This window comes from Neoarius graeffei, chromosome 10 (assembly GCF_027579695.1).
Source record: "Neoarius graeffei isolate fNeoGra1 chromosome 10, fNeoGra1.pri, whole genome shotgun sequence".
Lineage (NCBI taxonomy): Eukaryota > Metazoa > Chordata > Actinopteri > Siluriformes > Ariidae > Neoarius > Neoarius graeffei.
This window is the reverse complement of record NC_083578.1, coordinates 25,616,796-25,629,118: the sequence shown is the minus strand read 5'-3', so window position 1 is coordinate 25,629,118 and position 12,323 is coordinate 25,616,796. Positions and strand designations below refer to the sequence as shown.

Here is a 12,323-nt window from a genome sequence, read left to right as displayed (position 1 = left end):
TTAAATATGCAGATTATGCTGTCAGGTTTAAATTGCTCATTTGTTTCAACTGTATGCATCCATTTAATGAAATAAAAAATGAAATTATATTGAAAATAATATTAAAATATTATGAACGCATCCCTGAAGACTCCAAAATAAATCCATAAATTAAGAAAAAGAAAACTAGCCATTTAATTAGGATGAAAAACACGGTATTAAAGGAGGAAGAGTTTCTTTGGTCTCAGGTCCAGTGAGTGCAGTTTGATAAGGAAATGAGCTGTAGGTTTTACTGAGCATCTTACAGAACCAGCCACAGTTCTTCTGGACACTTTGACTGTTACACTTCCTTCTTCTTAATTTTGCACCAAAACCCAGTAGCCTTCATTATGTTTTCTTTTTTAACCTGAAAAATGGTCTCTTATGTAATATGCTGCTCAGATACAAACTTTTTTTTTCTGTAACATTTAATTTTGTGCTGGAACACGAACTTTTGGACTCTAAAATGTTTTTGTACTGACTCGATCATGTAGAAGTCATAAAATAGAAATCTATAACAAAGATTGTATGGGGAAAAAAAAATAGGGTGCCGAAGACTTTTACACAGTACTGTGTGTGTGTATTATATCAGGGCTTCTCAAACTTTTCTGCTTGAAGGCCCACTTATTCACACTTGTAACGAGTCGAGGCCCATTAAAAAATATCCCCAATGATTTTGGCTCATCTGTTCTATCAGAATCTAATAATCTATGGTAAAGTGTATTAATGGGATGCAACATCACTCCCTGTTCCAGACAGAGCCCAGAAATTAAATAAAGGCAATAAAACACGGTTTTAAATTGTAGGTATTGCATTTAAAACTGTATGGATGTGCCAGAAGCCAACATAAAACCATACATGCAGGGCATTCTCAGTCAGAAGGGATTAATGATCCAAAAGTGGAGTCTGGTCCATTAACACAAGAACTTATTGCCATGTTTGTGTACAGCAAACAAGCAAGTTATTAAAAGCAAGAAGTCCACTCAAAAGAAGTGGATATAGAAACCACTCAATGGGATTAGATCCTTACACGCTAACAAAGAAGGATTTTTCCTAGGAGTTGGAAAATTATCCATCTGTTGAGTTCCCTGATATCTCAAACTTCTTGGTGCTGCAGACATTGTTCTACACGGACACACAGATGAAAACCTGGAAAAGCATGGAGACGTACAACTTTTTATATGTGTCTGGGTTCAAGATCTGATTATCAGGACAGTGTTATAAACATGGCTAGACACAAACGTGGCAGTGATGATGATACGTCGCAAAGTTTCTGTAAAAACAGAGTCTGTATCTGCACGTGCTGATTGCGCTCAAATCAGTAGCAGGTGTTTCCCATAACGACCGGGTCCCAAGCACACGCACAACTCCGTGAGCGAGTGCAGCCGCTCAAGCTGCGCCAGACTCAAGCACAAAGGCACGACAGTCAAGTGTTTGCGTGCTGTGTGACCACAACTTTTAGCTCACGTGTACAGTATATCACCACCAAAATGCCTCATTTTCATCAATAACCCATCGCAAAGCATTGCGAGCTGGAGTGTGACTGTAGCTTAATGAGGCGAATGTGATGTCGGATGCAATCCAACAATTGTATCCTACTACGAGTAAAAATTAGCTTCAACTTGGGGGGAAAAATTATGGCCCAGTGGTTGAGAAACACTGTATAATATAACACCAGTCAAAAGTTTGTACACACCTACTCATTCATAGGTTTTTCTGTATTTAGACTATTTTTTACACTGTAGAGCAATACTGAAGACATCAAAACTATGAAATAACATATGGAACATGTATGGAATGATGCGGTAAACAAAAAAAGTAAAACATTTATTTTCATATTTTAGATTCTTCAAAGTTGCCACCGTTTACCTTGACGCTTTGCACACTATTGGCATTATCTTAACCAGCTTCATGAGGTAATCACCTGGAATGCTTTTCAATTAACAGCTGTGCCTTGACAAAAGTTAATTAGTGCAATTTCTTGCCTTCTTAATGTGTTCGAGCTCAACAGTAAATAGCGAGGCTAGCACGATTCACCGATGCATCGATATATGACGATTTCTGCGGCCACGATTCACGTATTGTATCGTCCACAAGTATTGCGATACCTTACCCTAACTGGTCATTTCATTCATTTTTGTTTTAAAAAGAGTTTCGTTGAAGAAACTCACATTTTTATTTCTGTTCAGCTCCGAAGCGTCTTGCAGTCGAGGCCGCCATTTTGGATCTCGCAAAACACGGATCTGTTGGAAGCAGACGTGAAAATGCGTGAACATTTCATTTCTAAGCCGGCACCATCCATCATTTCTGCTTTACGTTTTTAAGGTAGTGTGGTGATAACTCGCTCGTGGCTGGTTAATCAGTAGTTATTTGAAATCCTACCATGTTTGTTAGAAAAGTGAAGGAGGATAAAATGTCCATAGCAAATGCTCCAATTGGGTACACATCTCCAGTTTGGAGAGATTTTGGGTTTCTCAAACAAAACGTGGACATCCTGCTGTTCTTAAAAAAAAGAACATGTAATTTGTCTCTGTCAAACCAGCTAATAAAGGAAATTAGCATTTTCAACCATACTTCTCATTTTTGTCTTTTGAATTACATTTTACCAAAATGTCAGAATGTACAGTATATCGCAATACATATCGGATCATGACCACCATATTGTGATACGTATCGTATCCCTACCCCACAATGCCACCCTTAGCCCTATTCCACAACTGTAGTAATCCATATTATGTCACAAACCACTCAACTAAATAAAGAGAAACAACATCCATCATTACTTTAAGATATGAAGAATCTATTAATTAATAAAAGATATTGAATTAGGTGTCCAAACTTTTGACTGATATTCATTTTTGCTTTTTCAGTTGAATTCTTGTTTGTTTTGCATGACCAACATGGTTTGTACTGAAGTACTGATAATGGTCACTGTGTTTTAGTTGTATCATTTGTTTATTGCTGTTATTCACAGAATAAAAAAAATGACACTTTTCTAGTTCCGTTTTCATTCATCATTTTTGACCAGTATATGAGAGGATAATGTTCTTCCAATTTTTGTACACATGCTCATCGAGCACTGAAATGCTTGAAGCAAATCTGCAGAGATTCTCATGTCTAGACACACTGAAAAGTCTAAAATTTTAAAGTGGACTACGTCTAATCAAAACAATACTTGTTCAGTGCGGCTGTCATTGTTCAGACAACACAGAAAACAAAATCGGAGAGCTTCATATTTTTCTTATCGTCTCAAAGAATTTCCTCCGTTTGATTTCTGAGCTTTTGAAGAACTTCTAGGAATGTTTTTCGAACATTTGAGAAACGCCAATAAGGAACACGTTTCCATTGAAGTACTGATCTTCATCCAAAATTTTGTCATTGCAAAGTCCGGTAAAAACAACACAAGAGTAAAAGTCGAAAGACAAGTCTTTCCTTTATGTATTATATGCACAAGAGTCCATCATGTATATTACATTTTGTCTAACATGATCAGTCATAGTTACTGTTACAGCACTCTTAAAACAAAGCAATAAATACTGTACGAGTGGATTCGTTCACATTTACTGAATACAGGAAATGAAAAAAGGCCACCAGTGCTTCTATGTTACTGCCGTGAAGATTATTTGTGTATACTATATGACCAGGACCTGCAAAGGAAGCTTACAGTACGTCTGAGCCTTAGGCAACACAATCAGTCAACAGTAAGGAGAGACAGAGAGAAAATGACATGATTATTAAAAAGAAAACATGGATAAAAAGGGCTGATTTTAAAAAAAAAGCCAAAACCCATTGCACCACTGCATCAAATAACAGTGAGACAGATTAAAGCAATTAACTAAAAGAAAATCAAAGGAATGATGTAGTACAAGGCTGCAATTAGTATCCCTCAGTTGTTCTTTTAGTGTAATTTGAGGAATTAGGCCATTTTAAGAGCAGCAGAGGTAGACGCGATAGAAGTGAACAAGCGTGCATGCACACGAGAGAGAGAGAGAGAGATTGTGTGTTCCTTGTCCTTCATGCTTCTACATAAGTGATGAAAACATACAGGACACTCCTCCTGCAGAGATTAGGCTTTGCTGGTGAAAATCTCCTGTATTTCGTGCACGACGAGGATGCGCGAGAGCATGATTTCGAGCTGCTGAGGCATAACAGGCTGCGTCGAGTACCAAATAGGGCTGTTAGGGGCAACCACCGACTCAGGGGTCAAGTAGAAGGCGTCATTCCGACTTTTATCACTTTGAGGACTGAGAAAGAAGGAAAAGAATTATTACTTAAAATATTCTAATCCATATGGACAAAAGAAAAAAAAAGTTTTTAAAACTCTGAATTACATTTTAATATTAGAGATTAACAAATTGAATAAAGAAAAAAAGTGAAACTATGTCGTAAATGACTCGTCTGTAAATATAAAGCAGAAAGGTACGTTTACATCAGGAAGATTCCCAAACATACCAAAAAAAAAAAAAAAAAAAAAAAAAAAACCACCACACTTGCCATAAATATCATTTATAATCCTAATATTCAAAATGAACGTAATACACACTGGAAACTGCAGAATTAATCTTACAAGAGATGACGTAGGTGTAATGGGAGAATCTTTAAAAACAAAAAATTCTCACTTCATTATTCTTCTAAACAGAAGAATGTACTAACCATTTTAAGAGATAGAAGTCATAAAGTTTGATTGGGCATCGTAAAGGGTTCTCCGGCTGCTCCAACTGTTCAATGTACGTGTCATCTGTCACTGTGAACACACACATACAGTACCAGTCAAAAGTTTGTACACCCCTACTCATTCATAGGTTTTTCTGTATTTTGATTAATTTTCCACAATACTGTAGAACAATACTGAAGACATCAAAATTATGAAATCACATATGGAATTGTGATTAAAAAAAAAAAGTGTTAAAAAATAACTTTCATATTTTAGATTTTTCAAAGTAGCTGCCATTTACCTTGATGATGCTTTACACACTATTGGCATCATCTTCCTGAGGTAGTCACCTGGAATGCTTTTCAATTAAGAGGTGTGCCTCGTCAAAAGTTAATTAGTGCAATTTCTTGCCTTCTTAATGCGTTTGAGATCAAACAATAATAAATATACAGTAAATAGCCCTATTCCACAACTGTAGTAATCCATACGATGTCAAGAACCGCTCAACTAAGTAAAGAGAAACGACATCCGTCATTACTTTAAGACAGTGTTTCTCAAACTTTTTCAGACCAAGGACCACTTTATCCATAAAAATAAATAAAATTTTGCGGGACCCCCCCACACACACACACAAAATAAAAAACAATGAGCCGACTTCAACGATATATTATAAATTGCACACTAATGAAATTAGTTTTAAAAATAGTATCGCCAACTCACTCATTGTTGTCCTGAATGGGAAGAATGGTGCTGCTTATTCTGAAACATCAGTGAAGCAATGTCTGGCTCCAAACTGGACAGCTTTAATCTCATACTGGGGGCCACATTGATCCGGTTGCGCTGCTTTGTTTTCTCAAACAAGGAATCATCATGTCTTCGCACTTTATCCTTGCTCATGTCGGATGTTTTTGTGCTTTTCTTCTGACTGACCCGGTCTTCAGCCACCGATCCATTATCTTTTTGACAGTTTGATGCCAAGTAGAGCCCTGCACTCCCGCGGGAGTCCTGCGGGACTCGCGGGACCCGCCGCAAAGCAGTGCGGCGCGGGACAAATTTTGAAAGCTCATTGCGAGAGCGGGCGGGACCGGAAGTGCACATATGCAGGCGCAGGCGGGAGCGGGAGTGCACATATGCGGCGCGGGCGGGAGCGGTGATAAGCTGCAGTCCCGCTAACTAAAAACGTGTTTGAAATAAAATTTATAAATTTTTAATTTATGTCTATAATATATAATTTGTGCTGGATATTTTATTTGGCATTAATAAAAACATTTTAAGATGCCTAAATTTGCAGAGAGAGTCAGATTGCCAGATTGAGTGAGGAATGGCATCTTAAATTTGCCATTGATCACCCTAAAGAGCAATCCTTTGATCACACTAATGACTCGCCGTTCACACCCAGCTAGCAAGAAAACCATGAGTGAAGTGATTTACTGCTAGAGTTAGTCTACAACTCTAATCAGAGAGACAGGTTACACAGTGACGGTAGGCTTGACTCAATGCTATCCCAGAAATCCTTCCTGTAATATGCAAATTTGGCTGTCCAATCAGAGGCGGAAAAATTTGCATATTACAGGAAGGATTTCTGGGATAGCATTGAGTCAAGCCTACCGTCACTGTGTAACCTGTCTCTCTGATTAGAGTTGTTCACTCATGGTTCTCTTGCTAGCTCTGCTTTGCAAAAAAAAAAAAAAAAAAAACACACATTGGTACAAAGCAAGCCCATTCACTTTTTTATGCTGATCAGAGAATTACAATGGTTTCTCATGTGACAAAAACGTGTGATTCGCTATTAAATATTTTAATCGCTAGACAGCACTAATTATTATTATTAGAGACACTACATGCTGAATTCAGAAACAAGGTAAATAATAACAAACGTGAACGTGAGCTGTAGATATTTATGCTCAAATCCACTCAAAGTAGGGGGCGGGGCACCATCACGCTGTGTCAAGACAAGAACTTTCCTGAGAAATAACGCGAACGTCTGCATCATGCGGGATTTGCGTGCGGGAGCGGTACAAAATATGGCAGGTGCGGGCGGGAGCGGGACTGAAAATCATAATTCTTTGCGGGCGGGAGCGGGACTGCACAATGCGGGCGCGGGCGGGACTGAAAAATCCGACCCGCGCAGACCTCTAATGCCAAGTCTAATTTGGTTACTTGTAGTTTCTCCGCATTCAGAGGTGACGTTGATATGAACGTGTAACCTAAACAGACGTAGCTGTAGGCAGTGTCGCAAAACTGTTGGCTTGTTTAATGTCAGACAAATTCAAATAATAGGCTACTATTTGAATTTACATAGGACTTTATTCAATATAGAAGACAACTCATCTGTGCTACTCAGAACTTTGCTTTTGGAGTCACATAGGCGATTTGAGAAACACTGATAAAACGTGATATTTTACGACATCAACTCGCGGACCATACTTTGAGAAACTGCTTTAAGACATGAAGCATCTTAATTAATAAAAATAAAGGAAAAACTACTGAATGAGAAGGTGTGTGCAAATATTTGACTGGTACTGTGTACACACAGTACCAGTCAAATGTTTTAAAACAATTACAAACCAGTACGTTTCTGCCCTTTTTCAAGAAGCAACTGATGAAGGAAATCTTGACGAATCCAACTACTAAATTACACTGATCTACCTTTCCAAATCTGTGTCATCAATAAATTGTTCATAATTGATGACGTTTTCATGTTTAATATTGGATTTGTTCGGTAAGTCGATCTTTAGCTTAGCCCTATCATTTTATTCAGCAAATCGATGTCATTATTGTTATTTTACCATGTATTCATATATTTGCTTGTAGCAAATTGTATGTTTGTTTTTCCTGGCTATCTAGTTGATCTCATCTCATATCTCATTATCTCTAGCCACTTTATCCTGTTCTACAGGGTCACAGGCAAGCTGGAGCCTATCCCAGCTGACTACGGGCGAAAGGCGGGGTACACCCTGGACAAGTCGCCAGGTCATCACAGGGCTGACACATAGACACAGACAACCATTCACACTCACATTCACACCTACGGTCAATTTAGAGTCACCAGTTAACCTAACCTGCATGTCTTTGGACTGTGGGGGAAACCGGAGCACCCGGAGGAAACCCACGCGGACACAGGGAGAACATGCAAACTCCACACAGAAAGGCCCTCGCCGGCCACGGGGCTCAAACCCGGAACCTTCTTGCTGTGAGGCGACAGCGCTAACCACTACACCACCGTGCCGCCCCCTATCTAGTTGATCAATTACTTTAATTAAGGTTTTTTTTTTTTAACTTTATGCTTTATACAAGTTGACCCTAATATTCTCGTCTCGTCTCGTCTCGTCTTCTTCCGCTTTATCCGGGACCGGGTCGCGGAGGCAGCAGTCTAAGCAGGGAAGCCCAAACTTCCCTTTCCCCAGACACCTCGGCCAGCTCCTCGGGAAGAACACCGAGGCGTTCCCAGGCCAGCCGAGAGACATAGTCCCTCCAGCGTGTCCTGGGTCTTCCCCGGGGTCTCCTCCCGGGGGGACATGCCTGGAACACCTCCCCAGGGAGGCGTCCAGGAGGCATCCGAAAAAGATGCCCGAGCCACCTCAGCTGATTCCTCTCGATGTGGAGCAGCAGCGGCTCTACTCCGAGCTCCTCCCGAGTGACTGTGCTTCTCACCCTATCTCTAAGGGAGCGCCCAGCCACCCTGCGAAGGAAACTCATTTCGGCCGCTTGTATCCGCGATCTTGTCCTTTCGGTCATTACCCAAAGCTCATGACCATAGGTGAGAGTCGGAACGTAGATCGACCGGTAAATTGAGAGCTTCGCCTTTTGGCTCAGCTCCTTCTTCACCACAACGGACCGGTAAAGCGACCGCATCACTGCGGAGGCTGCACCGATCCGCCTGTCGATCTCACGCTCCATCCTTCCCTCACTCGTGAACAAGATCCCGAGATACTTAAACTCCTCCACTTGAGGCAGAACTTCTCCACCAACCTGGAGAGGGCAAGCCACCCTTTTCCGGTCGAGAACCATGGCCTCGGACTTGGAGGTGCTGATTCTCATCCCAGCCGCTTCACACTCGACTGCAAACCGCCCCAGTGCATGCTGAAGGTCCTGGTTTGAAGAAGCCAACAGGACAACATCATCCGCAAAAAGCAGAGATGAAATCCTGTGGTTCCCAAACAGGATTCCTTCTGGCCCCTGGCTGCGCCTAGAAATTCTGTCCATAAAAATTATGAACAGAACCGGTGACAAAGGGCAGCCCTGCCGGAGTCCAACATGCACTGGGAACAGGTCTGACTTACTGCCGGCAATGCGAACCAGACTCCTGCTCCGTTCGTACAGGGACCGGACAGCCCTTAGCAAAGAGCCCCGAACCCCATACTCCCGAAGCACCCCCCACAGAATACTACGGGGGACACGGTCGAATGCCTTCTCCAGATCCACAAAGCACATGTGGACTGGTTGGGCAAACTCCCATGAACCCTCGAGCACCCTATGAAGGGTATAGAGCTGGTCCAGTGTTCCGCGACCAGGACGAAAACCGCATTGTTCCTCCTGGATCCGAGGTTCGACTATTGGTCGAATTCTCCTCTCCAGTACCCTGGAGTAAACCTTCCCTGGGAGGCTGAGAAGTGTGATTCCCCTATAATTGGGGCACACTCTCCGGTCCCCTTTCTTAAAAAGAGGGACCACCACCCCAGTCTGCCACTCCAGAGGCACTGTCCCTGACCGCCACGCGATGTTGCAGAGGCGTGTCAACCAAGACAGCCCCACAACATCCAGAGACTTGAGATACTCAGGGCGGATCTCATCCACCCCCGGTGCCTTGCCACCGAGGAGCTTGCAAACCACCTCAGTGACTTCGGCTTGGGTAATGGACGAGTCCACCTCTGAGTCATCAGCCTCAGTCTCCTCAGTGGAAGACATGACGGTGGGATTGAGGAGATCCTCAAAGTATTCCTTCCACCGCCCGACAATGTCCCCAGTCGAGGTCAACAGCTCCCCACCCGCACTGTAAACAGTGTTGGCAGAGTACTGCTTCCCCCTCCTGAGGCGCCGGACCCTAATATTGTCATTTTTATTTTAAGGGGAAACCCTCGAAAAACCATCAGGTTTCAGGCCTCCACGCATGTCTTGTATTTGTTCCATTTTGTTAAGCCAATTTTGTTCTTGTATGTGCAATTAAAAATTATATATATATATATATATATATATATATATATATATATATATATATAAACCACCCACATTGTAAAATAATCTCAAGCATCACAGTGCACCTCATCTATTACCTTTCTGGCCAACCTGGTGTTGTGTGAGTCCTTTGAGATAGCGAATGCTTGTGACCTTGTCTTTGGGGTTGGATGGATTCTTCTTTGTGTATCGTAACACTTTTGTGAAGGCCACCTTCAGGTGCTGATCCACTGTTTTTAAATTAAAATGCCTACATGAACATCAAGAGTGAGGGATAAACAAAGATATTAGAACTTCAAAAACTACTTCAATACTTATCCGTAACTTCTTGCACAAGCATTATAGACTGACTGACTATACAACATTTTGTGTATGGCTGCACAATAACCAGTTGTTTGGGCAGTATTTAAAATCAATCAATAAATATCGTATTCAGTTTTACATTGCCGTACACTGTGCACCTATATGTATTACAATCTGTAAAGCAAAAGCTGGTGGTTAATGACATTAAGGGAGTGTAGCTTTTACATGCCAAGTATAAGCACAATATTCTGTAAGTAAATATAGTTAACTGATACAAACAATGTATACGTTTCAAATGTTAGCCATGTCAAACGTACATTGATGGATTTCATTTCAAATGAATGACTCAAGTTACCTTGACAGAAAGTGACATCACGTCTGTCAAATGAGAAAATCGAGATGAGAGGAGATCACCGCTTGAAACATTACTCATGTGAGGTGGGGGAAGGGGTGGGGCTTCCAGGTGGTCAGTTAATATCAGAGAGTTCAAAACACAAAACCGTCAGTCATTACAGATTCAGGTCTCCTAGCTGATATGCAGTATTTAAAATGGGGTCAGGGAGGGGACTCTTTTGGCCAGGCTTGTAGGACTCGAGTCCGACTTATGACTCGACTTGGACTCGAGCACTGATGACTCGGACTTGTGCATTAACTGCATTCGAACTCGTAAACTGGAGACGAGGACTCGGATTTTTTCTTGATTTTTTTGTAACATGCCATAATAATTTGGCATAAGATATTTATGCCTACGTTAATTTTTGTACTAATTTCGTGCAAGAGTTTGTCACACTTGTGCGCGTGCATCAGATAGACTCTTGGGCACGATCCAGACAGTACGCGTGCCGTAAACGACTCGCACCTGCACAGGATAAAGGCGCAATCAGTGTGCCAATATAAAAACTATGAAAACGCACCCACTTTGCAAAGTATTGAGTTGCACTGCTGACATTACCGAGCCTTATTTCCTTGTTTGATTTCCTGATCCCTGATTTCCTGCTTCTTGTCTTTAATAACCTGTTTGTGCATCGCTCAACCTATTGCCTGTCATTCTGGATTGTTTACCCTCTTCACTTGTATTAATAAACACACCTTCTGTACTTTGATTCTGTACTTTGATTTTTTGCTTCTAACTGAAACCTGGCTGGATCAAGCAAATAGTGCTACCACCCTTATCGAAGCAGCTCCCCCAAATTTTAATTTTTTGAATGTTACCCGACAAGGGAAAGGTGGAGGGATCGCAAATATATTCAAAGTCTCTTTTCAATGTAAACAATCCTCACTTGGTGATTTTACGTCCTTTGAACACTTATGTGCACTTGTTACATGCTCTCCTAACATATTATTATTAACTATTTATAGGCCTCCGAGACATTCAGCCAAAGTCTTTCTTGAAGAGTTTGGTGAACTGTTATCAGTCATTTGCTTAGAGTTTGATTGTCTTATTATATCTGGGGATTTTAACTTGCATGTAGATAATGCTGATAACATTTATGCCAAAGAACTATTTGCAATTATTGATAACTTTAACCTGGTACCACATGTACAGGGACCGACCCACTCTCGTGGTCATACTCTTGACCTCGTCATCACAAAGGGTCTTACTGTTTCTTATACTGTTGTTGACCTGGCATTATCTGATCGTTTCTGTGTTTTCTTTGAAGTTTCTATGTCTCCTCACATTCAGAATAGCTCAACGACTATAGGTAGGAGAGTCATAAACGACAACACGTGTGTTCTTTTTGATCAAGCTCTCTTACAGAACTCAACCAAAATGTCAGACTCTGTAGATGATTTACTGGAATTTTTTAATTTAAATATGACCCAAATTATGGATGATATTGCTCCATTCAAAATAAAAAGAGTCAATGATAAGCAGAAAGCACCATGGAAGCAGTACCCGGCTGTTAAACTGCTAAAGAGAGAATGTAGAAAGACTGAAAGAAAATGGCGCAAATCTAAACTTCACATCCATTATCAAATCCATAAAGAGATGCTTTGTAATTATAATTATGAAATTCGTAAAGCAAGACAGTCTTTCTTCTCCAACATCATCAGCAGGAATATGAACAATGCCCGTGTGCTATTTTCAACAGTAGAGAAGCTAACTAATGCCCCACCACAATTAGCACCTGAACTTCTATCAGTTAATAAATGCAATGAGTTTGCATCCTTT

General features: G+C 41.0%; 1 protein-coding gene across 4 annotated transcripts in view; it reads right to left on the bottom strand.

The window, feature by feature from the left end:
• Window positions 1-3,432: 3,432 nt before the first annotated feature.
• The window catches only part of LOC132892988 (transcriptional regulator QRICH1-like), a 32,640-nt gene continuing 23,749 nt past the window's right edge, over window positions 3,433-12,323 (bottom strand). For all 4 annotated transcript variants that reach the window (XM_060931625.1, XM_060931624.1, XM_060931628.1 and 1 more), the window contains 3 exons: window positions 9,946-10,097; window positions 4,672-4,762; window positions 3,433-4,262 (listed from right to left, as the gene is read on the bottom strand). In XM_060931625.1, coding sequence (XP_060787608.1) covers window positions 4,085-4,262; window positions 4,672-4,762; window positions 9,946-10,097 — 421 coding nt within the window. In that variant the 3' untranslated portion in view covers window positions 3,433-4,084. The remainder of the gene's footprint in view (window positions 4,263-4,671; window positions 4,763-9,945; window positions 10,098-12,323) is intronic.